This window comes from Penicillium brevicompactum (genome assembly GCF_028827555.1).
Source record: "Penicillium brevicompactum strain IBT 35665 chromosome Unknown utg000006l_segment0_segment0, whole genome shotgun sequence".
In the NCBI taxonomy this organism is placed as follows: Eukaryota; Fungi; Ascomycota; class Eurotiomycetes; order Eurotiales; family Aspergillaceae; genus Penicillium; species Penicillium brevicompactum.
The window spans coordinates 474890-500915 of NW_026623209.1; the positions used below are offsets into that span (position 1 = coordinate 474890).

The 26026-nt window shown below is 50.7% G+C and overlaps 12 protein-coding genes across 12 annotated transcripts; 7 read left to right on the top strand and 5 right to left on the bottom strand.

Annotated features, from left to right (window-relative positions):
- Positions 1-87: 87 nt before the first annotated feature.
- N7506_008358 (beta-glucosidase) lies at positions 88-3355 on the bottom strand (the record flags this gene model as incomplete). Its single annotated transcript, XM_056957651.1, has 4 exons — positions 88-1849; positions 1920-2496; positions 2556-2718; positions 2786-3355. 4 exons carry the CDS (start codon positions 3353-3355, stop codon positions 88-90), a joined length of 3072 nt encoding a protein of 1023 aa, XP_056807041.1.
- Positions 3356-4970: 1615 nt separating this feature from the next.
- Positions 4971-5630, top strand: N7506_008359 (putative IgE-binding protein; the record flags this gene model as incomplete). Its single annotated transcript, XM_056957652.1, has 2 exons — positions 4971-5213; positions 5265-5630. The coding sequence occupies 2 exons, from the start codon at positions 4971-4973 to the stop codon at positions 5628-5630; spliced, it is 609 nt and encodes a 202-aa protein (XP_056807042.1).
- A 364-nt stretch (positions 5631-5994) lies between these two features.
- N7506_008360 (aminoglycoside phosphotransferase family protein) lies at positions 5995-7933 on the top strand (the record flags this gene model as incomplete). Its single annotated transcript, XM_056957653.1, has 3 exons — positions 5995-6226; positions 6285-6457; positions 6821-7933. 3 exons carry the CDS (start codon positions 5995-5997, stop codon positions 7931-7933), a joined length of 1518 nt encoding a protein of 505 aa, XP_056807043.1.
- A 434-nt stretch (positions 7934-8367) lies between these two features.
- On the bottom strand, positions 8368-9986 carry N7506_008361 (malate synthase; the record flags this gene model as incomplete). Its single annotated transcript, XM_056957654.1, has 2 exons — positions 8368-9746; positions 9767-9986. 2 exons carry the CDS (start codon positions 9984-9986, stop codon positions 8368-8370), a joined length of 1599 nt encoding a protein of 532 aa, XP_056807044.1.
- Positions 9987-10914: 928 nt separating this feature from the next.
- Positions 10915-12597, bottom strand: N7506_008362 (glutamine synthetase family protein; the record flags this gene model as incomplete). The annotated part of the gene is made up of 5 exons (XM_056957655.1): positions 10915-10945; positions 10994-11683; positions 11743-11795; positions 11847-12103; positions 12162-12597. 5 exons carry the CDS (start codon positions 12595-12597, stop codon positions 10915-10917), a joined length of 1467 nt encoding a protein of 488 aa, XP_056807045.1.
- A 341-nt stretch (positions 12598-12938) lies between these two features.
- N7506_008363 (putative short-chain dehydrogenase/reductase family protein) lies at positions 12939-13953 on the top strand (the record flags this gene model as incomplete). Its single annotated transcript, XM_056957656.1, has 3 exons — positions 12939-13003; positions 13063-13840; positions 13897-13953. The coding sequence occupies 3 exons, from the start codon at positions 12939-12941 to the stop codon at positions 13951-13953; spliced, it is 900 nt and encodes a 299-aa protein (XP_056807046.1).
- A 475-nt stretch (positions 13954-14428) lies between these two features.
- On the top strand, positions 14429-14807 carry N7506_008364 (uncharacterized protein; the record flags this gene model as incomplete). The annotated part of the gene is made up of 3 exons (XM_056957657.1): positions 14429-14508; positions 14557-14588; positions 14641-14807. The coding sequence occupies 3 exons, from the start codon at positions 14429-14431 to the stop codon at positions 14805-14807; spliced, it is 279 nt and encodes a 92-aa protein (XP_056807047.1).
- A 1025-nt stretch (positions 14808-15832) lies between these two features.
- Positions 15833-18347, top strand: N7506_008365 (Amino acid/polyamine transporter I; the record flags this gene model as incomplete). Its single annotated transcript, XM_056957658.1, has 20 exons — positions 15833-15918; positions 15968-16001; positions 16050-16119; positions 16172-16244; positions 16298-16326; positions 16375-16377; positions 16425-16489; positions 16536-16607; positions 16666-16780; positions 16828-16906; positions 16966-17000; positions 17051-17079; positions 17126-17158; positions 17208-17232; positions 17284-17485; positions 17539-17616; positions 17676-17804; positions 17852-17999; positions 18048-18126; positions 18205-18347. The coding sequence occupies 20 exons, from the start codon at positions 15833-15835 to the stop codon at positions 18345-18347; spliced, it is 1527 nt and encodes a 508-aa protein (XP_056807048.1).
- A 161-nt stretch (positions 18348-18508) lies between these two features.
- Positions 18509-19210, bottom strand: N7506_008366 (methyltransferase family protein; the record flags this gene model as incomplete). The annotated part of the gene is made up of 1 exon (XM_056957659.1): positions 18509-19210. The coding sequence occupies one exon, from the start codon at positions 19208-19210 to the stop codon at positions 18509-18511; it is 702 nt and encodes a 233-aa protein (XP_056807049.1).
- Positions 19211-20036: 826 nt separating this feature from the next.
- N7506_008367 (Chitin-binding domain 3) lies at positions 20037-20835 on the top strand (the record flags this gene model as incomplete). Its single annotated transcript, XM_056957660.1, has 2 exons — positions 20037-20135; positions 20191-20835. 2 exons carry the CDS (start codon positions 20037-20039, stop codon positions 20833-20835), a joined length of 744 nt encoding a protein of 247 aa, XP_056807050.1.
- Positions 20836-21029: 194 nt separating this feature from the next.
- N7506_008368 (uncharacterized protein) lies at positions 21030-22064 on the bottom strand (the record flags this gene model as incomplete). The annotated part of the gene is made up of 1 exon (XM_056957661.1): positions 21030-22064. One exon carries the CDS (start codon positions 22062-22064, stop codon positions 21030-21032), a length of 1035 nt encoding a protein of 344 aa, XP_056807051.1.
- Positions 22065-23286: 1222 nt separating this feature from the next.
- Positions 23287-25140, top strand: N7506_008369 (flavin-containing monooxygenase; the record flags this gene model as incomplete). The annotated part of the gene is made up of 1 exon (XM_056957662.1): positions 23287-25140. The coding sequence occupies one exon, from the start codon at positions 23287-23289 to the stop codon at positions 25138-25140; it is 1854 nt and encodes a 617-aa protein (XP_056807052.1).
- Positions 25141-26026: the final 886 nt, after the last annotated feature.

Sequence of the window (26026 nt, forward strand, 5' to 3'; positions counted from 1 at the left end):
CTACATAAGTCCATATCTATGGATAAATGTACACCTTATATTCTCTAGGGGCAATACAGAGGGAACAACTTTGAAATGAAACGAAGATCAAAACTCTACCATCAGCGGCAAATCTCTAGAGCTCCGCCCAGCCCAGATTTTGAACTGGCCCTCAGTAGGCAGAATCCAGTTCTGCGCACGAACGCTCCAGTAGCTAAGATCCTTTCTCGTCAAAGTCATCTTGACTGTCTTGCTCTCGCGCGGCTTCAAGGTGATCTTTTCGAAATTGCGCAACACGCGCTCAGGAAACTCGATTGTCTCCCGAGACCAGCCTAGACCGCGATGTTCGGCGACATCCTCAGGGAATGACACATACACTTGGACCACGTCCTGTCCGATTCGAGTGCCGGTATTCGTGACTTCGACAGAAAGCTCAAGCATGGCTTCATAGAGCGAGGGATTGCCGCCTGGTCCGCCGCCTGCAGCGGATGGCGTTTGAGGAGTGTTATACCCGTCAGGGTATTGGTATGGTCCGGGGTCAGTACCCACCAAGGAGTCACAGTAACCATAGATGTATTTGCGAAGAGCGCGGAAGCCAGAGGGAAACAAGCCGGTGAAGGGGTTGGGCGGTCGCTTGTCATACTCCGGAGCATCAACCTCATTTTCAGGGCGAGGCGAGGGGTGCTGGGTCTTTTTCTGCAACTTTTCGATCCCAAGAGTTGAATAGTCGAACGTCGTGTAAGACAGACCGAAGCCAAATTCATAGCGAGGGGTAATGTTGAACTTGTCGAAATAGCGATAATCGATGTACAGGCCCTGGTTCAGGTCGACTTGGGGCACCGATGGGTCTGTGTGTTCATATACCACCTGGGCCCCAGGACCGTAATCCTCCAGGCTTTTGCCGATGGTGTATGGTAGACGACCACTAGCGTCGACTTCACCGAATAGGACATCCACTAGGGCATTGCCACTTTCCTGTCCAGGAAGATTGACGTACAGAACAGCATGCACTCCAGGAAGGTCAATCCAAGACTCCATTACAACAGGGCCAACGGAGTGCACAACGACGACCGTTTTGCCTTGGCCACCGCCGCAGTATTTGGCCACTCCCTCTACCAATTCAGTGCCATTCTTCTGCAAGAACAAGTCATTTCGGTCTGCATCGACTCCATCACTGCGGATGAAGCCTTCTCCAGCGTCTGCATTCGCAAAGACCAAACAAAGATCCTGCTGCATCAAGTCTTCAGGCTGAACTTTGTTCGTCAAATATTCACGAACATCAACTGTTTCCTTGGACCACGCTTGCTGAAGTGCTTGCCACGGGCTCACCAGGTAGGGGAAATCCACAGCACCACTGCCCCAACCAGAAGCCAAAGTGCCTTGGTTGCACCCTCGATCGGCGCAAGAGTTTGGCCCCTCACCGGGACCCGCGTCCTCGCCATAAACACCTACCTTGTATTTCGCACCCGACGTGGGGTGCTCGCGCGCAAGAGGGAGGGTGTTATTAAAGTTCTTAAGAAGAATGGTACCCTCCACAGCGACCTGACGGGAGACAACAGAGTGCGCGTCTGCGCCTGTGCCTTGGGCATTGACAAATTTGTTGACCACACCAGTGGCGTCATTGTCAGGAGAGCCCTCGTGCAGGCGACCGACTTGATCTTGAGTCCAAGACGAGAAATTTGGACCGCCGTCTCCTTCCGGTGCAGGCTTTTCCCACGAATCCTGTCGGAAGTGATACCAGGCGGCCACAATTCGAGTGACCATGTCGTTCAAGCGTTCCATGGGCACAGAAGTGTTCAACGCGGCGCGAGTGAGCTCACCTCCCCAGAGGGGTTTGCCATCAGCCCAGTGAAGACCATCACCAGGCATGCTCATATCGAGACCCCCCGAGAGCGCTATTCACACCAGATCGCTGGGCCAGCCAGTCCGACTGAACGAACCCTTGGAAGCCAAGTTCGTCTTTGAGAATGCCGTTGATTAATTTGCTGTTTTCGCAAGCATATGTATTGTTGACCATCTGGTAAGAGCACATGACGCTTGCCACGTCGGCCCTCACACTTTCGGCGAACGGCCAAGCGAAAACCTCGTGTAACACACGATCATCCAAATTCGACGACATGGCATCCGGTAGTCCCCATTCGAAGGACTGCCGGAAGTGCTCTTGCTCATTCCCAATAAAGTGTTTTGCCGTGGCCATGACCCCGTTCCGCTGGATTCCTCGAATGGTTTCGGCCGCAGCCACGCCTTGCAATACTGGGTCTGATCCAAATGCCTCCCAGCCACGGCCGCCAGCGGGCATGAGACCAATCGGGCCCATCGACGGGCCCAAAACAACGTTCACACCTTTCAGACGCGCTTCATTGCCTATGGCGAAGCCGCGCTGTTGCATCAGCTCTCGATTCCATGTGGCGCCTGTAGTGATTCCGGCCGGGAATGCCGTGATATTGTGTGCGTATCTGAGCCCGAGTGGACCATCCTGCAGACATAGAGAAGGAAATTTGACTCGTTCGGCAGGTCCTAGACAATACCAAGGGGCTTAGCGTATAAAACAGACATGTAACACAACCACAACTTACCGGTATTTCCAACACACATTCCCATCTGCCAGCCTGTGCCGGTTGTAACGTTCACTTTCTCAACGATAGACATGACCCGGACCATCTCTTGGGCTTTCGCATAGCTTTCTTTCCATTGACTGCTAGTTCCGCCAAGAGGTGTCGGGTACCATGGTATCGTGTCCTGCGACAGTCAGACACTGGACTTCTAGACAAACCGTGGAAACACAATCAAGGAAAGGGCGACCTACAAAACCGCTTGGAGCGGCCGGAGCAGAGGACCAGGGCAGACCTCTGATCGCAAGCCAGACAACCACTATGGCAACTGTGAACAGTCCAAGGACATTCCACCATGAATGTAGACGGAATAATGTCCTCCAGTCAAAGCGCTTGCCATCACCGTCATCGCGACGTTTCAGCAGCGAGCCCTTGTCCGATGGCAGACCATAGTCGTCGCTGAGAGCAAGTGAAGATCTACTCGAGTCTCCATCCTCTAAATCTGTATCGAATGCATCGGGCAGGAAATTGCGATCCGAAGCAAGAAGCTCCTCAATGAGCTTCGACGTATCGCGTTCGTTCTCTGGTACGTTGATCGGGGAGGATTTTCGGTCGTTCGACTGGGAGCTTGATTGGGAATCGTGCTTTTTGAGAGGTAAAAGTTTCACATCTGCTTCATTATCGGACAGTTCGTCTTCGCTTGAGGTGTCGATTTCGCGTGATTTGCGGGTTCCGGAAGTCGACTGGTCGGGGAGGGACGCGTATTCGCGCGTGTTGGAGAACCTGACTGAGCGCGAGGCTCCCTTGGCATGTGGGGGAGCCATTCAATCTGCAATACCCATTATTTTTTTGCGGATACTCGAGAGGCTTTGGTGTTGTGCATGATGCATTTACATTTCGCATTTCTAACGTACGGAGTATGCTGCGGCGAATAACGTGGTCACCTGACGTGCATTAACCCCTTTTCTACTTTATACATCACATCGCAGCATCTCGACATCTTCAAGATGAACAAGTGAAATGGACGACAGAATCAATTGGGCACTTCTTTTCATGGAAATGTGGCAAACTACGTAATGCCCAAAATATGCAGTGTTCTATTGTTATTCCATCCTTCTATTCTTACTGCCTAAACTTCGTTGACTCCACACTTTGGAAAAGTCGGGCTAGTAGAGACTAGCGCGTTAATGCGTGCACTACGGAGTACTCCGTACAACGTACGCTAATTGATAACCGACTTTTGGGTTCGCAGACATGTCTCGCGGTGAAAGTTGAACCAAGTACGGAGTAGTGATGGGGGCTGAGACAAGATAGGAATATGGTAGAGTCGGGGCAGCGCCGGTAGGTATCCTACGAGGGATCATCGGAGTATATTGAAAGGATCGATCCTCAAGGATGTCCGCGTAGAGTCTAAAGAATGTGCTGCATTTTACCGTACAAATATTTCCCAGGTGATTTGATAAAATAAGTTTGAAGTGGATGTTGACTTCTGTACACATGAATTGCATTGATGTCTAGTGAATGCACTTGCTAGGGATAGAATACGTCAAGGCTGTGATTGTCAAGAGAGTCCATGGTACTACGATGTATACCTCGCTTGGCAGTCCAAAGACTTCATCAGATATCGACATAGGCCAATGATGTCAAATGTGATGCACCCTGAGACAAAGTGGGGATCGTGGATCCATTTCGGCGCAGCTAACAGGCTGAGATTTCATTGCCCTCGTTCCTGGTTATTCTTAGTGATTTTTTAGCGGCCTTCTACTGGTTTTTAGTGAATTTCTGTCGGGCTTCCGAAGCCACACGTCGATCTTTACTCCGTCAAACTCTGTTGATTTCTCTGAAACACCTCTTCAGGGTCTTCCATTGCGATCTTCACCCTGCCGTGTTGGTTTGGAATGAATTAACGTCGCATTTGCTGATTCGAGAAGTGCAACAATTAATTGACACGGCTTGACAGAAGATGATTGTGTTGGTGAACATGTACCCGTTTGGGCCGTTTAGTCCGTTTAGTCCGATCTTCTAGTGGCGGAGCTTCTGCAGCTCTCATCCTGTCATATCTCTGAATGTGAGACCCTGAATGGACTATTTTCGAACTCGGACCGTGGAAAATATGCTAGTCTTCACTATCGCTGCTACCTAATTCGGCTTTCTAACCAATCTCGGAGTTCTCCATCTCCCGCAGCTGTGGCGAAGCTTAGATCGGGCTCTGCTGCTTCCAAGGTGGCTCATAGTGCCGCTTGTGCCGGACTGTTATGATGTCGATCAACCCTGGGGAGGATTGCTACATTTGCAGGATCCGCTTATGGAGTTTCAGTAGCACGTCCCTCTTCCCAACGTTTATATATGACCCTCCACGCCTCTTCCTAGCTGCTCCATAGACTCTCTTTATCTCTTAATTCAACTCCCATCTTCAATTCCAATCCACCTTCGCTCACAATGAAGTTCTCTGCCCTTCTCGCTCTCGCCCCTCTGGTGGCTGCCATCCCCGGCTCCAAGCAGGCCAAGAGCTCTGATGCCTCCTTCAGCGTCATCTCCGCTCGCTCTGCTTCCCCCGTCCACCTGCTGCCCCTCAACGCTGCTGGCAGCTACTTCTGGCTCGGTGGTAACGCCCAGAGCTACTCCCCCGTCGAGGGCGTTCCCGAGACCAACCAGACCGTGATCACCGGTGGCCACTACCTTGTATGTACCACAAAAACTTGATATATGTACAATTGCTTACCTTATGTTCAGGACGTTGTTGTCCCCGGTGGCCAGGCCATCTACGTTGACCCCAAGGGTGCTCTTCGTTTCACCACCCCCCACTCCGCCTACGAGCCCGCTGGCTCCTCTGACGGTCCCTTCGCCTACACTCCTGGTACCACTTTCGGTCACTGGAGCTACACTGGCCAGGGCGCCTCCGGCTTCATGGCCTGCCCCTCCTCCAACGGCACTGTCACCACCCGCCGTGCCCGTCGCGCTGCTGCCGCCCCCAAGTACCAGGTCTTCGCTGCCCTGCAGAACGCCACCGTCCCCTCCGGCAACGTTGCTGACTGCATTGGCTTCGATGCTCTGGCCGTTGCTGCCAACGGCACCATCCCCACTTGGGAGTACATCTAAAGTGTTGAGCCTGGAGCTTGATACTTGCAATGTATATTCGAGGTGTATGATGAGGTCTTGATTGGATGGCGAGGATGCAATCGACTTTCTTGTATCGCTATTCATCACGGTTTATCTTACGTTGTATAAAGATTGCTATTTAAATTATTTTATTGCTGTCTAGCTTTTGTCACTCATTACGAAATATGAAAATGCTAAAATCCATTTCAAACTTGAAAGAGTCCAATTGATTGCAGTACTTCGAAGGTTACACGTGATTTACTTTCAACTCCCTCTCATCCCCATATCCCCTCTCAAGTCTCCCGAGCCCTGGAGACGGACAAAAATAAGAAAGACATGTATTGAAAAAGAAATGTTCTACACAATGGACTCAAATCCAACAAGGTATACCTCGTATGAGGCGACTGTCCGGCTTATTGAAGCTGCCCGGCTTACACCGACTGAGCACTCGATCTGGAGAGCATTTCTGGACGAGGCGATCGATCCGGAATACGCAGCTCGATATATCTGGGAAAGTATCAATACCTCTTTTGGTCGCTCTCCAGAGCAGGTGTTGGATGAGTTGAAATCTCACTGGAAGCAAGTTGTCACAAAACGTCAGTTGAAAATGGAATTACTCCTGCCATTTCGCTGACCACCAACCTTGGAAAACAGTGGCTCGGAGAGACCCAGTGTCCTTTGAAGCAAAATGTCTGACCGAGACTCGTGATGGTTCACATTGCTTCATGTTATGTCGAAAGCGATCGAGCCCTAGCATATCCATTTCATTTGATCATGTTCGGGTGATCCCACCGAGTCTCTTTGACGGCCATGACATGGATCCTCCGGTATGTTATTCGATTATATGATATTTCAAAGCAGATACACATGTTTGCCTGACTTACATATCTCGTATTGTTGCTAGGGTCCTCTCTACAACATTCTGCAAGCATTTCTGACTCCTAGTGTAATTGCCGAGCTTCGGACGCAGCTGCAGACTCGCGTCTTGGAATCACAACTCAGGAACTTGCTTTCACTCTCTCCTAGTATTCATTCGGCTTTTCGAGATGCCCACATCTATCTCTTTCCACCAACCGAAACACGCAATCCGTGGAGCGATGGACCGAGGCAAAAATCAAGACATAAAAGCGAGTTTATGTCTGTACCCCGTACCGCTTTCGTGCATAAGTGTATAACTGATTGGGTCACAGTATTTTGTTTCCAGGCAGTTTCCCGAGCCTTGTGGCTCACTATTCCTCAGCGATGGCCGCAAATGGGATAATGCAATGCAGATGTTCATAATGGAGACACGAGACTCCGATCTACCTCTCCCAGATCCATTCCTATTACGAACACATTTCCGTCTCGCGGTTTCATTACATCTTTTTTATGTCGAAGAGCGAATTTCTGAGGGTTGGCCCTCGCTTCAGTCATGTATGAAACACGGATCCTTCACAAGCGGAACAAGAGAGGCTAACTTATCTACTTTGGACAGTCTCCTTGAGTCTAGCATCTCAGAAGAGGCTCCGCTCTCTCTGGCATGTTGTACCAAAGGCGATTCATGTTCAGTGCTATCGCATTCTTCTCAACTAGGGAAACATCTCTACGAACGGTCCTTTACTGGCCTCGTGCATCACCTGCCGTTCGGGCTGTACGCGAAAGAATGCAGCCGCTCCTCTGATAACGAAGGCGAAGCCTTGCGCTTGGTAGAGCAATACACCTCGATACCATCACCCCTTTGGGTGGATGAATACCACGACAAGCTGACCGTTCTCGTCATGACCGCTGTGTCTGGGCAACCGCTGGACACGGTATTTCACCGGCTCTCGTATTCAGAGCGCGAGCAACTGTCAAAAGACTTGAAATCTGCCCTTTCGCAGCTGCGTTGCATTCCAAATAAGACCTCGCACGCATTCAGTAACACTTGCGGTGGCCCAATGATAGATCATCGGTTTCCCTCCGGATCTCGTGGCCCGTTCCACCTTATCTCTGAATTCAATGCCTTACTCGTCCATGGCTGTGTACGCCAAGGGACAAAAGCGAAAATCACCTCTGTGCATGCCCGTCAGTACCGATCTGTCTTCACCCATACGGACCTCCACCCCAGCAATATTCTTATAGACCGTGGACGTCTGTCTGGGATTGTGGACTGGGAATGCGCCGGCTTCTTTCCTGAGTACTGGGAGTTCACTAAGCTGACGTATGGGGCTATGCACGATGCAGAACTTCGACAAATCATTCGAGGTGCATTTACGGAGGGTGGCTATGAAGAAGAGTTGGAAGCTGAGAAGCTACTCTGGTCTGACACACCGTTTGGTGTCTAGTTTCTAAGACATTTACGGACCACTGTCAACCAGCATTCCCAACACTTGGATGCTGTTGAGAATTCAAGGTCACCTAAGTACCATTAATACCAGACCTGTTAGATTGATGAACATATGAAAAACGAAAAGCGGGAGGGGGAGTCAAATAGTCGATAACAACAAAGATATTGCCCGATTAGAACAATTGTCCAATGACCTCTGGACGCTCATTTCATGACATCATAGTACACATCGACCTCGGGAGTAGTTCGCAGTCTTTTGCCACGCCTGTTTGACATCTACTCCCGTACCACATTGTTCATTGACATCCATGGATTACGAAAGTTGGAAAAAAGCGAAATAAATAAATGTTAATTGTTATACAACAATGCTAACTCCATTATGGGAAGTAAAATAAGGAAAAGGGTATTCATCATCATAAAGCCATCGCCCGCTCAGAGCTTAGCAGCGCTGCCAGCAGAGGAGATCTCATTGTACAGCAAGCTGGTCAAGAAATCAGCGTAATCCTCACCAGTGACCTGGCCAGCGAAGTAGCGAGCAGCAAGCTGGAACTTGTTACCCTTGCCACCCTTAGCAGCCAAGCTATCAGCCTGCTCCTGGAGCAGACGCAGAGCAAAAGCCTTGTCCATGCGCTTGCCGTCAGAGGTGCTGACGTTGTGCTTGGTCCACTGCCACAATTGACTGCGGGAGACCTCGGCGGTGGCAGCATCCTCCATGAGGAAGTTGATGGGCACGCAGCCGACGCCGCGGAGCCAGCCTTCCATGTAGCTGAGGCCGATGTTCAGGTTCTTGCGGATGCCGTCCTCGGTGATCTTGCCGGGGACGTTGGTGTTGAGGAGGTCGTTGGCGGTGATGTTCACTTCCTCGCGGCGGATGAAGAGCTGGTTGGGGGTGGGCATGTACTTGTTGAAGACGTCGGAGGCGATGGCGGCGAGAGCGGGGTGGGCAACCCAGGTACCGTCGTGACCGGCGCGCACCTCGCGCAGCTTATCGGCGCGGACGCTCTCCATTGCCTTGTCGTTGGCGGCGGGGTCGTTCTTGATGGGGATCTGAGCTGCCATACCACCCATGGCGTGGACGCCGCGGCGGTGGCAAGTCTTGATGAGGAGCTTGACGTAGGCGTCCATGAAGGGCACGGTCATGGTGACATCTGAGCGATCGGGGAGGACAAAGTTGGGGTGGTGGCGGAACTTCTTAATGAAGGAGAAGATGTAGTCCCAGCGGCCGCAGTTGAGACCGGAGCTGTGATCGCGGAGCTCGTAGATGATCTCGTCCATCTCGAAGGCAGCGGTGATGGTCTCAATCAGAACGGTACCACGGATGGTACCACGAGGGAGACCAATGTAATCCTGGGAAAGGTTGAAGACGTCGTTCCAGAGACGGGCCTCGAGGTGAGACTCCATCTTGGGCAGGTAGAAGTAAGGACCGGCGCCGCGAGCGACAAGCTCCTTGGCGTTGTGGAAGAAGTACAGACCGAAGTCGAAGAGACCACCAGAGATGGGCTCGCCGTCCACGGTGAAGTGCTTCTCATCCAAGTGCCAGCCACGGGCACGGGCGATGAGAGTGGGCAGGGTGCGGTCAGTACGGAGCTTGTACTCCTTGCCACCCTGCTTGAAGTCGACCTGGCGGCGAATGGCATCGTACAGGTTGACCTGGCCGTTGACCATGTTGTCCCAGGTAGGGGCGCTCGAATCTTCGAAGTCGGCCATGTAAGTCCAGACGTCAGAGTTCAAGGCGTTCACCACCATCTTGCGGTCGGTAGGACCAGTGATCTCAACACGACGGTCCACCAGACCGGGGGCGGGGGAGCACCCTTCCATGCGTCATTTTCACGGATGTGCTTGGTCTCGGGGAGGAAGTCGAGGAGGTTGCCCTTATCGATCTCGGCCTGGCGGTCGATACGGCGTTGGAGGAGCGCTTTGCGGGTAGGGTTGAAGGTGCGGTGCAGCAGAGCGAGGAAGGCACATGCGTCCTTGGTCAGGATTTTGCGAGCATCGTTGCTGATGGCGCCCAGGATGGACACATCCTTGAGCTGTGTTTCGACGTGAGACATATTTGGAAGGTATATGCGATAGCGGGAGGTAGATGTATATGCTAGTGGTCCATATATAGAAGTAGATATCTCAAGCCCAGAGAAATCTTAGTTTTTAGAGAAGAAAACAGAATGAGGAGTCATTCCCAAGGCTATAGGAACAACTATATACAGAACCCATCTGTCCGATAGAATACGTCACAGACCCCGAAAGTGCCGCGGTTGTTCATCGTTGACCCGCCTATGATAAGCGGAATGCCGACGCCCGCAGCTGCTAACCGTTTGACCGCGACCGGCGAGAAGCTTGGACTGCCCCAGACTCTCGCCCAGTCCACTTTGCCGCGGGAAACTCTACGCTTTTCTTCCTCTCGGCCGACATTGCCCGTTCCCCGCGTGTTTTCAGGCACCAATTCAGGCCACCACACGATCTGCCAGGGCGTTCGGCTTCAAAAAGGGCGGTTTCCCCCCACCGATGAACTCGGGAGACGCCGCATACCGAGTCTTATCGTCGGCTTAGTGTTGCTTTCGCGTCAATTCTCTCGTCCGGAAGACCTGATGGTTATATAGTTTTTTTCTCTCGTTTTTCTATTATAATGATCGTGACGATAATCACCACGAATTCTCACGTCTGACCTCAAACCTTGCCAAACTCACCTTCCCTGTCCCTGCTTCACCCGATGACTGTACAAAACTCCCCGGAAGTCCAATCAGCCGCGGTATAACAGCCAATGGTCGCTGGCAGGCAGAGGATGGGAGTAACCGAATTGACCCGTCCCTGTCGCATGTGTCGCATGTGACGACATGTGACGCTTCAAGATTGCATACGGAGTAAGAGGTACATATATCCAAATAGGGTACTATATTTGTCTGAAGTAGTGATCCTGCTACTGCGTATGCTTTAACGTGACTATGTACAAAATAGAGTGTATAGATTGGCGCGATATGGCAATTACACGGTTTCTATGTACCGCTTCATCTCCCTAGTAAGGTTAGCATGCATGTGGATGGGGTTGTAGAAAAGCACTTACCAATCGGTGACGGCCTCCTCCCACAAGCGCACCTCGTGCTCCCGTGTGCCCGCGAAATGCTCCACGAATGAGTCACCAAAGACCTCTCGTGCAACACTCTCAGGTCTTGAGAATGTAACAATGGCTTCCTTCAGCGACTTGGCTAGGCGGACGCCCTGATCGCTGGCACCGCCCATATCCTCACCACGGGCGAGGGGCGGCACAGGGATCTCGAGCTTCTTCTCCACACCGCGCCATCCCAGGGCCAGGATTGCGGCCAACACGAAGTGTGCGTTGGTGTCCGCTCCTGGCACTCGCACCTCAAACCGAGTAGCTTTGGCGCTCGCTGTCGGTGGAGTGATGAGTCGAATGGAGGCCGCCCGATGCTCCAGTCCCCAGGAGACTGTGACGGGGGCCCAGAAGTTCTCCACCAGTCGTTTATAGGAATTGATGGTCGGAGCTAGGATCGGCATGATGTCCGGCAGGCCGACCAGCAGACCGGCCAGGAAGTGTCGACCCAGGTCGGACAGGTGAGCGATATCGGGGTATTGAGGGGAGGGGTCGGGGGTATCGCGGATGAAGGCGTTCTTGCCGTCGGCAGTGACGAGCGAAATGTGCATGTGTCCGCTGTTGCCAGGTAGGCCTTGACGGGGCTTGGCCATAAAGCACGGCGTGATGCCGTGCTTGATTCCAAACGCCTTAACGGTATACCTAAACATCCGAGATGGTTAGCCATTGCACGCACTGTGAACGGAGCACAGTGATCTCACTTGAATAACCCAGCTTTATCGGCCATATCTTTCGCCTCACCGAATTGTAATGCCTAGTCCGATGTCAGCCCCAATGCAACCACGTCTTCCTCAGTTCAACCCACAGCTTCAAACACTCCCGGCCCACTCTCGGTATGCCATCCCTCGATATCGCAACGGAACTTCTCGCAGGCGTCAAAAATGCCATAAAAGTAATCTTGGTTATGGAGCGGCCGAGTGATCGAATATCCGAACATGCCTTCTGTTAATGACGGCAGGGCTTGAGGAGGATTCGATTGCAGGAACGCGGCCGTCGCAGAGGCGCCCTGTTCGGGGGTTGTGTGATTGCCCGGTGCACGGAACTGGTAGAATTCATATTCGGCTGCAGAGATCGATCAAGTCAGCCATTGAGTCATTCAAAAGGATTTGCTGCAACATACCACCTGCCATTGCCCGATACCCCGCCGCCTCGGCTTTGGCTGCCGCTGTCTTCAGCAATCCACGCGGACAAGCGCAGACCGGCTCGCGGGTATCGGGGTCCAGGAAGCTGATCAGGAAGAATGGTACATCGCCTTCCCATGGGATGCGGCGGAAACTGCGCAGGTCAGGCACCGCAACAAGGTCACGGTATCCGTTCTCCTTGTTGCTGATAGTCAGCTCCTTGTAGTAGGTTGCGTCATGTTGGTCCCAGCCAAAGATGACGGAGCAGAATCCGAAGCCCTCGGTGATGATAGACAAGAACTTGTCCTTCTTCATGATCTTTCCTCGAAGGATGCCATCTACATCCACTCCAGCCACCTTCACCTTGGTATCGTGTTTGAGGATCTCAGCGACATTTTCAGCCGTGACCTCGACCTCGGGCTCTTTGCTCGACATAGTGACAAAGGACGAATGGGCTCACAAAAGGAAAATTGAAAGCGAAAGTGAAAGAGGAAAGCAAGGTATTCGTCACGGGGACTTCGAGGGGGCCGAAGCTCGGGAGCTTATCAGTGACGCTTTCCCACTCTAAGCCAACATCGTCACCGCTTACTTAATGGTATCCACAGCAGCAATCGATGCCCCGCGTATACAACTTATTATTGACACATATCTCAGATTGACCCATTGCACTGAATTCTAGTGAGTGTGTGCCAGGAGTCGTTTGGGAACAGAACGCCTGAACTGTTGAGACATCGCTAACAGCCCATATCAAGACAGAGCTCGCATATTGACACATTATGGCCGCAACTACTCCCCGAGGACGTCTCCAAGGCAAGAATGCCATCATTACCGGTGCAGGCGGGTATGAGTCGCTGCGAAGTATTTCAACAATATCTTGCTAACTCATTTTGGCGTTGTTAGTGGTATCGGCCTCGAAACCAGTATCTTATTCGCCCGTGAGGGTGCCAATGTCTTGATGGCTGACGTATCGGACGCCGCGCTCGAAAAGGCACTGGCCAAGGTGAAGGAGGTTGTGCCTGCCGCACCCCGTGTTGAGTCGATTCGCTGCGATGTATCCAAGGAGTCGGACGTACAGGCGATGGTCGAGTCACAAGATAGCTGGGGTGGCACCGACGTGATCTTTAACAACGCCGGAATCATGCACGCCAACGATGCCGACGCCATCGACACCCCCGAGAAGATCTGGGATCTCACACACAACATTAACGTCAAGGGCGTTTGGTTCGGTAGCAAGCATGCCGTCCTCAGTCTGCGTCGTCACAAGAAGGCCCGTGGCAGTATCATCAACACCGCTAGTGTGGTTGCTCTGGTTGGTGCTGCCACTCCCCAGTTGGCATACACTGCCAGCAAGGGCGCTGTTCTCGCTATGACCCGGGAGCTGGCCATTGTCCACGCCCGTGAGGGCTTCCGCTTCAATGCGTTGTGCCCTGCCCCCCCTGAAGTAGGTCTCCATCACAACAGAACCATTTTGCACAGCTGCTCACCAAAATATAGCACCCCTCTTCTGCAAGATTGGCTGGGTGATGACCAGGCGAAGCGCCACCGCCGCGAGGTCCACTTCCCGACCGGTCGGTTCGGCGAGGCAATTGAGCAGGCTCATGCCGTCGTCTTCCTCGCTAGCGACGAGAGCAGCTTCGTCAACGGAACCGACTTCGTTGTTGATGGTGGAATGACCAAGGTACGTGTGGCATGGAAGCATTCCCCGCGATGGCGATAGCTGACGAATAACCCCAGGCTTATGTTACCCCGGAGGGCCCGGCCACCCCTGCGCCTCAGAACAATGGCCACTAGACTAGCTTGGACTAGTGAAGTGACTGTGTTTCATTTTCTTAATGGCCCCTTTGTAAGACGGTCAGACAATATTCGGATATACGCGGATATGAACGATGTTTCAATGAGGTTATGAGAAGCCGTTAATCATTGCCGAGTGTTAACACGATTAAACGACACAATGATTCAATTATGACATGTCAGTGTAGGGCACGAAATAATATTAAATACATCAGATCTACGGAGTAGAATCCTGCAGGTTTTACTCCGCTCATGCAGAAATCATTCGATTGAGTTGTATGATTGTATGATCGCATGATCGCCTGACCCCTTGCCATAAGAGCCCCGACAACCCTCGGCTCCCCACGTCACCATTCCCCGCAATTCCCATTCCGTTCAACCGTGATCCTTCAACTTGCCCTTGAATTTATCCCTCGAACAAACTCTTCAATATCATTCACATCCCCTCTGGATCTCACACTCTGTACTATATATCATGTCTCAGTTCACACTCGGTGCCAACAAGCGATATGCCAACCCATCCGGGCCGACCATGATGAAGCCGAAAGGGCGGGTGTAAGTTTAACCACCCCCTTAATGAAATTCATTCTAACGACTTTCAAGCCTGATCCCCCTGATGGCGACCATCGGCCTGGGTATGTTCATTCTGATATCCTGTATCATCTTGTACTCGCGCTGACCGTATAGGATTCGCTGCATACAACTACTATACCGAGGCCAAGTTGCAACAAGAGCGCTCCATGCTGGAGGAGCAGGAACGCCTAGCGAAAAACCAACAACTCATGGACGCATATGGCGACAAAAACAGTCTCCACGATATCCAGCAGGCCCTTGACACCTACAACGTTCAATGAACGACACCTTCTTCCTCCCCAACGCTTCAAAATGCTGGTAGTTTCGAAGTGACGGATATTTTTCGATCTTTCATTTGCGATTTGCGATTTGCGATTTCATGGTGGAGTTTTGGGACTGTGAATTTGACTCTTTGGCACAATGGACTGGTGCGCCGTCCACACTCGGCGCTGAGACTGTATGGGCATATTTTTTTTTAGTGTTCACATTGTACCAACAATACAAATTATATTTGGAACTTAACTTCCAGGGCTGCAGATGATCAAGATATAAACAGGATGGATGCTTGGAGACTGTTTCACATTTCGCTTGCATTTTACCTCGGACCGCGCTCATTCACTCCATCGCCAATCCAGGGGCTTCGTATGGTCGGCGATAGAAGAGATCCAGATGTATGGGCATGGAAAACGTAGTAAGATAATGTAATATCGATCAAATATTCTCTGGAGATATGCTCCGATGATTAGAATTGTCTACTTCTCCGCCTCCTTGGCTCCTACAGTAGCGCAGATTGCACCCACAGTGGAGATGAAGAGATGCAATCGACAGCGAGAGGATAAGCAACTGCCTGTGACTAACGGATCATTGAATGCGAATATTGACTAAAAGCTATGAGTGACCAATAAGAACACCACTCCGAATGGTATTTGACCGAGGTCGCAGGATGCAATGTAAAAAAACAATATCGAACCTAGCCTTATCATGATTCGTCTCATGCTTAGTCTATGAGATGTCGGGCAAGTCCATGCGAAGATCGACCAAAGCAGCCAACTAAGCACTCTAGCGTCAACGCGCCTGGGCGATAAGGCGCAGATAAGGCAGCATTTGCATTCATTGTCTCTACTCTGAGCTTCCTGATACTCGGCTCCAACAGCTTCCCCGCATACATCTGCAACCCTGTCGGAGCTATCCGTAAAGGGGATTACCTGGCAATGCCTGCCTGTTACGTTAGTGTGTGGCATACTTAGACTGCACCTCGCCCCAGGGTGCTGGTGAAAATTTCTCCGCAAAATCAACAGACTCCACAATGAAGGACGGCCCGCTTGAAGGTGATGATGCTCGGTTGGCGGCTATGGGCCACCGGCCTGAGCTCCAGCGTAGCCATTCTACCTGGTATGATGTATTGACAGCTTGTTGAAAGTTGACGCTAACTGGTTGACAGGTCAATGTTGGGATTGGCGTTTGCAGTTCTCAATGTATGTTAGGCACCGCGACCGGGATTGCGTTACTAACCGTCAAAACAGTCTTGGACCGCACTTTCGGCTAGCTTGTCGATCAGTCTTACATCTGGGGGAAGCACCAGCGTTATCTGGGGTGGGTCCTGCCATACATCAGGTTAGGGGCTTCGTTGACACGCAATTTTCAGGGCTGGTGACTGCAGGATTTTGCAATCTTTGCATTGCATGCTCTCTCGCTGAATTCCTATCGGCATACCCGACGTATGTCTGAAAATCACTTGGTTCTTATGTGCGTTTGTTGATTTTTCTTGCAGGGCTGGGGGACAGTATCATTGGGTTGCAGGTGAGTTGGCCCACTCTTCGTTTGCACCAAAGCTAATCTCAATTTCAGCTAGTAAGTGCACGTAGATAACCTCAAAGTTCCCGCTAATAGGAGAAAAGTCGCTTGGCCAAGAACCGTTCCGATATTATCGTGGATAACTGGTTGGATCAATGTCGCGGGCTGGGTAAGCACAATGGATATTCGAAGAATCAAAGCTGATTGCTCTCAAGGTTGCGCTTGTTGCGACCAACTCACTTCTCTCGAGTCAATTGATTGTGGGCATCATCTCAGTCCTTCATGAGGTAACAAATTGCCCTCTTGCCAACGCGCAATCCCACAGGTCGCTGATCCCCTATACAGAGCTATGTTCCGCAGCGGTGGCATCAATTCTTGATCTACATTGGATTGACTTTGGGATCTTTTATCATCAATGCTTTCATGAACTCCGTTTTGCCGGTCATTTACCGTGGAGCCTGTGCGTGTTTCATAGCCAGAATTCAGTGCATGTCTGACAAAATACAGTCATGTGGTCTATTGGTGGCTTCGTGCTTGTTTCGATTACAGTTCTTGCATGCGCTTCTCCAAACTACAACTCAGCATAGTACGGGTCCCTCTCAGTGTTGGAATTTCTCTTTTTCGAAGCATTTCTAACATTTTCAGCTTTGTGTTCTGTGACTTTATCAACACCACCGGATGTTCGTTACCATTCAAGCCCTCAAGGAGAATCATGGCTAATTTCAAACAGGGCCTGATGGGGTTGCATGGCTTCTGGGTGTAAGTATCTTGATCAGACACCCAAACCATACTAACGTCAGTCTAGTTGCTTCAGGGAGGACTTGGCGTGACGGCCTTCGTAAGTTCTGAGCGAGGAAATCATATGCAACCCAGCTAATCGAACCCAGGATGCCGTCGCACATATGATTGAAGGTAAAATGTTACAATGACAACAAAGGGGAAATGCACTGACAGTGCAACCAGAGGTACCCAACGCCGATGTCGAAGGGCCGAAAATCATGGTTTCTTGTGTTGGAATCGGCACAGTCACAGGTTCCATCTTTTTGATAGTCCTTCTGTTCGTCGCTGGGAATATGGAAAAGGTGACGACATCTGCTGCAGGCCCTTTGCTGCAGATCCTGATCGACGCCACCAAGAGTAATGCTGGGGCTATCTGCCTTTTGATGTACGTTTCGAAGGATATCCTTCTTAGCCACGAATGTTGACATTGGACAAAAGGTTGCCTTTGGTCTGCTTGGTGTTCGCCATCATCAGCGTGATGACAACAAGCAGCCGAATGATCTTTGCTTTTGCCAGGTAATTAATCCACAATATGAGGATGATCCTCGAAGCGGTAACTCACAGATCATTCACAGAGACGGAGGCCTTCCTGCCTCTCGCTTTTTCGCGACAGTTCATCCGACTTTGAAAATACCACTCAACGCACTGATGCTAAGTGTTGTCGTCGTCATTGCCTTTGGGTGCATTTTCTTGGGCTCATCAAGGTAATCTCACTTTTGGTAAATATTGGCACATAGCTTACAACTTAAAGTGCCTTCAACGCCATCATCTCTGCTTCGGTTGTCGCGCTGGATCTATCTTATGGAATACCCATTGCCGTTAATTGCCTCCAGGGCCGCAATTCGCTACCGGAAAGAAAGTGGAAACTACCAAATGCCGTCGGGTGGTTTGTTGATATTGTAAGTCGCGAGCCTTCCAGCAAGTGAGATCTCATCTGATTGGACTAGGTCGCATTATCATACATTCTCCTGACAACTGTGTTGTTCGTTTTCCCGCCTTCCCGCACAGTGACGGGAAGTAGTATGAGTGAGTTGCTTTCCCAATATTTCTAACAAGCCCTTCATTAATCTCTCGATCCAGACTATTGCATTGCTGCATTTGCAGTCATCATCATCATTTCAGTCTTCCAATGGATTGTAGACGGAAGAAAGAATTTCACGGGACCCCGTGTTGATATGTCCATCGATGCTCTGGACGCTGTGCCCACGAGAGAAGATACTGGGCCCAACGTGCATGAAAAGTCATAGTTCATCATCGTTTTCCAACTTGAATGTGTTCGAACACCCAAGACCAACTACCCGGAACCTCGAGGCCAAATATTCACGAGAAGGGTGGTTATTGCATTGTTCTCGTTTTCCAAGAGACATATTGAGATTTATGTACAATAAAGGTCTCAGAATCTCAGCATTCAAAACAAGCCAGGGACAAACCTCTTTGTTGATCGATGCCAATCTTCCCATTCCTGACCAAAGGCTTGCTTTAGCATACTCTCCTCGTCAAGTACTCTCATTCCCATTCCCCAGAAGCCTGTGCCTAATAGCATCAGGGAAGTGCTTAGCCCCCATCCTTGCAATTGAGTAACAGCCGATTCAGCAATCCAGCAAGCTGGCGCTGCATCCCACCTAAAGAACAATATTACCACCCCAGTGAGAACCATGCCGGCTCCTGTGTAGCTTGGATGCTGAACCCAGTTGTATACGCCGGTCGTCACCAAATGATCCGGTGTGGCAAGGTGGAAGGTAAAGGATTTCCCGAGCCCGCCAAAGGCCGAGAGACGAATATACGCGCCAATGAATATCAACAAAAGAGATGCGATAGGAATAGCACTCCACGTGATCACATCAGGGTTGATGTTTTGAGGATTGGGGCAAATTTGTCCAATTCGGCCTGCCGCGTAGTGTGGTGTCATTACCAACAACGCGTGATAGATGGCTATGGCGAGTGTGAACCGGCGCGCGACGAGGGCGAAGTTGCCTGACACAACGCTTAAGCGATCATTTTGGTGGCGATCCTTCTGGTCTGGGGAAAGGTTGGGCGGGGTGGCGCAGAGGACGCAGAGGTAGCCCGCCGCCACCATAGCGATGGCGAGAATAGGGGCTGCTTGGCTCATGACTCGCTTAACCCCCAGGTTTCACGTAAACCAATGCGGAGGCCGTAGAAGTCTAGGTTGGAGTAACTGAATTGAGATTAACCGAGCTGTGTGGAGAAATCAAAGTGCTTCAACCTTGCAAGTTCTGGAAATCTGACGATCGGGCGGGACTCTCCAGGAGTTGAGATATTTTGGGTAACGTTTCACACCAAACTCTTAGTCCACCTTCAGCCCCTCCCGGGGTCAAGACATGCTCAGGTATCTACGGAGCCAACAAATATGCACTCACTTATTTCTCAAATTAATTTCTAATTTGCATTTTGCGTCGGTTACGGGTGTTCTGCTGCGGAGATATATCGGACGCTGCGACTGCAGCCAAGGATCGCCAAGCAGGTCATGCTCTACCAAATCCAGCACAGGACATTCTAACAACAATCGAAGAAAATAGGGACCTTCAACTTAAGCGAGTTTCGAATCTTGTCTCGGCCCTTGAAAGTCGTTAGACCGTCGTGATTCCGAAACCCCGTGCTACACTTGGTAGTACCGACGTTGATCCCACTGCGCACATATCCGCTGGCTGCTTCGATTTTGGCTACGTGAATATATTTATCACACATCGAACTTGCCATTGGCTTCCCCTTCCGTCCCCTGCAGATGGGTGACCCGGCCCAGACGGCCTCCCAAGCTCCAGGGTGGATGTTGGAGGATTGAGGACACACATAAATGAAGCTCGCCGAGCTGTGAGCCCTCATGTTCATCATCGCAGCCTACATTCTCACTCCCATAAGATCACATAGCGGGAAACTCCTACTCGCACTCCAGCCAACGCAAACGAAACCTTGGAAGTATGAAGTCTGGAGCCCTTGTTCTGGTCTCACTCGTGACTCTGGCGACAGGTCATGGCTATCTCTGGCAGCCAGATAGTCGGACAAAACTAGGGTTCAAGGTAAGATATGGGGAGCTACAGAGTGACCCAAACATCTCAACTAACCGTTGTTTAGGCTGGCGTAGATACTTGCCCCGAGTGTAGTATCTTGGAACCTGTCTCTTCCTGGCCTGACCTCGACTCAGCAGCCATCGGCCGGAGTGGGCCATGTGGTTACAATGCCCGCGTGAGCGTTGACTATAACCAGCCAGGCAGTGACTGGGGATCCAGTGTAGTCACCACTTATACAGCTGGTGAGGTTGTTGATGTTGTTTGGTGCCTTGACCACAATGGTGATCACGGAGGCATGTTCACCTACCGCATCTGCCAACAGCAGGACATTGTGGACAAATTCCTGGACCCGGAATACCTCCCCACAGAGGCGGAAAAGCAGGAAGCCGAAGATTGCTTTGAGGCAGGCCTTTTACCATGCACCGATGTGGACGGGCAGGCCTGTGATTACAGCCCTGACTGCCCCAGCGGTGCGGCGTGTCAACGTAACGACTGGTTTACATGCAACGCGTTCGATGGAACAAAGTGCCAAGGCGTTGATAACGCCGCGCTATACTCATGTGATACGACAATCTCGGGCGGCTATACAGTTTCGAAGAAGATCAAGATTCCTGATTATGTTTCCAACCATACGTTGATGTCCTGGAAATGGAACTCCTTCCAGACCGGTCAGATTTATCTGTCCTGTGCGGACATTGCAATCCAGTGAGCTTGCGATATGCGTGAAGCACCGCATCAGGAGAGCTTATCTGAAGTAGCGATCAGATCTCGTGTACGGGAGGGCGTCGAAAGTTCACTCTGTGTTTGCCTGTTCCATGCAGACATTTTGTTCAAATATCAATTATTTCTACTTGAGAATGGATCAACCCCTTTTCATTAACATTGAAAGTGCCAAATCCTGAATCACAAAGCGGAGATAACCAAAGCCACAATAATACAACTTGTGGTCCACCGGGGAACCTCGAGGGCAGACCCCATGCCTGGCTTTGTTTCACTCGCTGCTGAACCGCTCGAAGTACTGGTAGCAGTACTTCCACTGTCACCGGTGGCCTTGGCCTTGGTGTCAGTCACAACCGCATTGGCAGAAGACACGGTCACAGTATGAATTACAGGACTGGTAGTCGCTCCTAGTGCATTGGTCGTCCTGCCAAAGGTCCAAGTAAAAGTGTCACCGCTGACCGGGCTAGAGATGACGCCTGCAATATTTGAAACGGTTTTAGTGCCGTTTGTCGGCATGCTGCTTGGGCTCCAGAATTTACTGATGCCACCATTCTCTGGGCGACCATAGCCTAAGTCACCAGCGCAGTCGTAGGCTTCCAAATACGGTCCACACTCGTCCCAGTCACCTGGAATCAAGAGTTGGTTGAACCACTCGTCTGCACTCAGCAGCGAGGGCTTAGTGTCCGGGCAGGTGTCCCAAATACTGGTAAACCAGGTTAGCAACTGATGTACGTGATATTGTAAAGACAGATTGCCATGGAGATATGGGAGTCCAATATACGCAGAAATGATACCACTGTAGGCGCAGCAGAGGCAAGCTTTGCCATAGTTGTTTATGTCCTCAACTTCTGAAAACTGAGCAAGGTTCGTCTCGTTATTGGCGCATTGGGTGATGTGGTCTGAGATCTGTGACTCCTTGAGATCAATCTTGCCAAGGTTGCAAGAGCAAGAGCCAGGGGCATCATCGGGTACTGGCCAGTATGGTAGCCCTTCGCGATTGGGATTGGTACATGATGACACAAAGTCCATGACAGTGTCTTGGTATTCACAGGAGTAGACCTGCGAGGCGTTTGTAAGCTTGTGTTCAGACCATTTGATAATTTGGTTTCTCACCTGGTTCCAGCAATGGGTACCCGCGCAATCGATATAGAGGGCGGATCGCTCACACTCGCACGCGTTTACGCAATCGATCCCCAGATCAGGGCACTTTTGGTTCATGCAGGAGATACTTCCGCCGCATGATTTGGCACAGGCCTCGCCTCCACCACCGCAATTTTCATTTACACAAGTCGTGTAACGAACGTCTACTATATCCTTGTAACACGATGCGAAACCTTTAGGATGCGCACATGAAGAAGATTCAAAGTAGCCAACTTTTTCGGACAAGGCCAAGGGCAACAGGGAAACCAGCCCCAATAACGTGGGGGCCGAAGGATGCATCTTGTGTGGAAATTGATGCCAACGAAAAGAGTTGATTATTTCTCCTTTTTGGATTGAATTCATTTGTGCCGGGTTTATATAGCTTCCTAGCATAGCCTGTAGCATCCGGACATGGAGCCTCAGGGTCTAAGCATTAGCGCTGACCCAACAGGTGGAACAACTCGAATCGGAATTCGATTTCATCTAAAAGGTGCAGATCACTTCTGATCTGACAGCAGTTTGAACAGCATTCTCGTCAAATCGCACCTCTCGTGGACCAAATGGGAAGTGCCAAGCTGGATCGGAAGCAAGCCAAGCCGGCCACCGACCAAACAGAAACCATTAGCGCTCTTGGCACCACCAAAAACAAAACAAACCATACAAACCACAGGCACTAGTGGCGCTTTCAGGGTAAACGTCGGACTTCCCGATCCACCTTCAAAGACTTCCCGATTGGGAGCCAAAGTGCGAGAGCGAGAAACCACTTCAGTCTACTCCGTACTCCGTACTCCGTAATAACCTCAATTAGCCACAGAGAAAAGCCACCACAGGGAGGCTTTACGACTACAAACATGCAGCACAAACGACTTCCAGAAAATTCTTACTGGGGAGCAGGATTGTCCAATCCATGTACCCAGAGCATATCTGGAGGCCCAGTTAGGATGACGAACGAACGTTCAACGTTTGCTTCAAATAATTCCGATTGTAGTGAGCCTTCAATAGGAATGTCAGAGGGTTCAGGACAGTACATCCTGTTAAGAATGGAAACGATGCTATTAACATGATATTCCGACTGTTCGTCAGTTTCTATTATTTATTGATTGCTTAAGCTCTCCGCTGCTGAAGTTGATAGCCCGAGATCTATAGAGCTTCTTTCCTCCTCTCTCCCTCTCTTGCATTCGTGCTCTCCCTTCTCTCTCTCTCTCTCTCTCTCTCTCTCTCTCTCTCTCTCTCTCTCTCTCTCTCTCTCTCTCTTTCTCTTTCTCTTTCTTCTCGCTCTTCTCCCTCCTACCCCGTCACCATGGATCAAACCAGCGACAACGAAGTGCGGCGCAAAAGCGCTCGATATGATGAGGAAAGACAGAAAAGATGGCGTTCAGATGGCCCTTTCCAGTACACCAGTTACGGGGACAGCAGTTCAGACAACGAAGCCATTTCCGAAGATCTTGGACGTCTGAAAGGTCTCATGGAGAAGATTCGCGTGCTCATAGTCGGTGCAGGATTTGGTGGGTTACTGTTTGCCGTCAGACTGCTTGAGTCAGGGTTCGTCCTGGAAAATGAGATCATGTTTGTGGACGCAGCCGGAGGGTTCGGGGGAACGTGGTGGTGGAATCGATACCCCGGACTTGCTTGCGACGTCGAAAGCTACATTTACATGCCTCTATTGGAAGAGACAAATTACATGCCATCCCAGAAGTACGCATCCGGACAAGAGTTGAAAGAACATGCCCATCACATCGCTGAGCATTGGAAACTGAGTGATAGGGGACTATTCAACGCGACGGTGGACAAGCTGGTTTGGAATGACCAAGATGGCGAATGGACATCGAGAATTAGACAAGACGGTCAGCCGGCACAACACATCGTCTCCGATTTTGTCATTCTAGCCACTGGGTTGTTGGACGCCCCCAAGATTCCGAAGTTGAATGGCTTGGATCAATATGAGGGAAAGGTCTTCCACACATCGCGCTGGGACTACGACTACACCGGAGGCACTCCGGAAAACCCAGCGTTGAGTCAACTGGAAGATAAGACTGTTGGATTCGTTGGCACTGGTGCATCTGCCATTCAAGCAATCCCTCATCTCGCCAAATCAGCCAAGAAGCTCATTGTATTCCAGCGGACCTCCTCCGCTGTGGACTTACGCAACAACTGTGTACCCGATTTGGCGTTGCGCCAATGGATTAAACAGACAGGTACGGGGTGGCAAAAGCGCCGACGAGAGAACTTCAACGCATTCGTGTCGAACGAAAATCCTCTTCCCGAAGCCAACCTTGTTGCAGATAAATGGACCACGATGCCATCATTCAGCATGCTGATCGGGGGTCCTCAGGCCCACGAATCCGATTACGGAGAACGAATGTCCAAGACAGACCTGCATCGCCAAGATTCGCTCCGCCGCCGCATCACCGACACAGTGGTTGACCCAGAAACCGCATCCAACCTGCAGCCCTGGTACCACGGCTGGTGCAAGCGTCCCTGCTTCAGTGACACGTTTTTGGAGACATTCAATCAACCAAACGTCATCCTAGTCGACACAAATGGGAAAGGAGTCAAGGATGTCACCGCCAAAGGCATTCGGATTGACGAAAAAGAGTTTGAATTGGATGCGATAATTTTTGGAACCGGCTACATTCTTGGCGGAGGTGCGGACCGAGGGAGCATTCCAATCATCGGACGCGGAAGTCAAACCTTCCAGCAGAAGTGCCAGAGTGGTCTGGCAACTTTACACGGAGTGTGTACAAATGGATTCCCTAATCTATTCATGCCAGGTCCCTATCAGGCAGGTGCATCCGTCAACCAGGTCTATGTGTTGGATGAACTTGCCATCCATGTGGCGCATATCATCTCGCAAGCAAGCAATGCCAATGTACAGAAATCCGACAAAACATCTTCTAGGTTTTCCGTCGAGCCCAGCGTTGAAGCCGAAAATGAGTGGACGTGGAAGGTTTTGTCGCGAGCAGGAGCACTCAAGGGGATCCTCAATTGCACCCCAGGCTATTGGAATCGGGAGGGGCTTCAGTTGAGTGGAGATCAAGCCATCCTCGCAGCTCGGTTTAGCATTTGGGGAGAGGGTATCAAAAGCTTTGTTACCCAGATTGAGGACTGGCGGAACAACGGCCAACTGGATGGGCTTGAGATTGTCTCTCGCTAGTGTGGAGCATACATCATGGACTGTTTCTGTAGTTAGGGTTTGAGCACGCGTGTAGGAAATCTGGTAATCAATGGAGTTCGGAGTCTTGTTCCAAGGTTATCGGGTTTCATCACTAAACACTAAACAAACTTTGGTTCATTGTCAACAAGTCCCGAATTCCTGCGAACTGCTAGAGGTTGCGCTCAATTATCTTTTTTGTAAGAGTGAATGAAGACAAATGATCTTTTGTGAAGAATTAAGCAGAAACATGCTATCCCAGGTCGCATTTACTTTTTGTATCACCTCCAGGGCTGCCAAATTGAGTAATGTCGGCCAGTCGAAATGCCGAGATCAGATGTAACTTTAAGATATCCATGGATATTGGCGAATCACGACTAGCAATCTGAAGTAGACAACAACAATGGAACGACATATTCACCGGGGACTGAATCCGGCCATTCCCCAGACTACTCCGTATTTCGGGCGGAGACTTCTCCAGAAAACCCCCAACATATCGGCACCTACCGAGCTTTGACAGCCCGAAGCAAAAATTTTCCCCGGTCGAGTTCTAACGGAAAGCGCTCACCGGCACCAAATGCCGGTATTGGAATAATGAAATACTCGGCTCCAGACAAAAGCCGTCGGTCGGAATGTCCAGTTTTTTGAGCAGCTCGGGCTCGATGTTATGGTACAGTGCCCCACTATGGTTCCATCGCAAAGAAACATGGCCAGTTCAGTTTGCATTTACTGTATTTGGCCACAGGAGAGAGGTCAGAGGACCGACATTGAAAGTTTCCAGCTGTGTCGAATAGCATGCCACCACGACAGACCCCCAAGCGACGGCAAGCAAGGGCCCTCTTACATCTTACCGATAATAGTCCGGTATTGCTGCGACACCGCGTCAAGA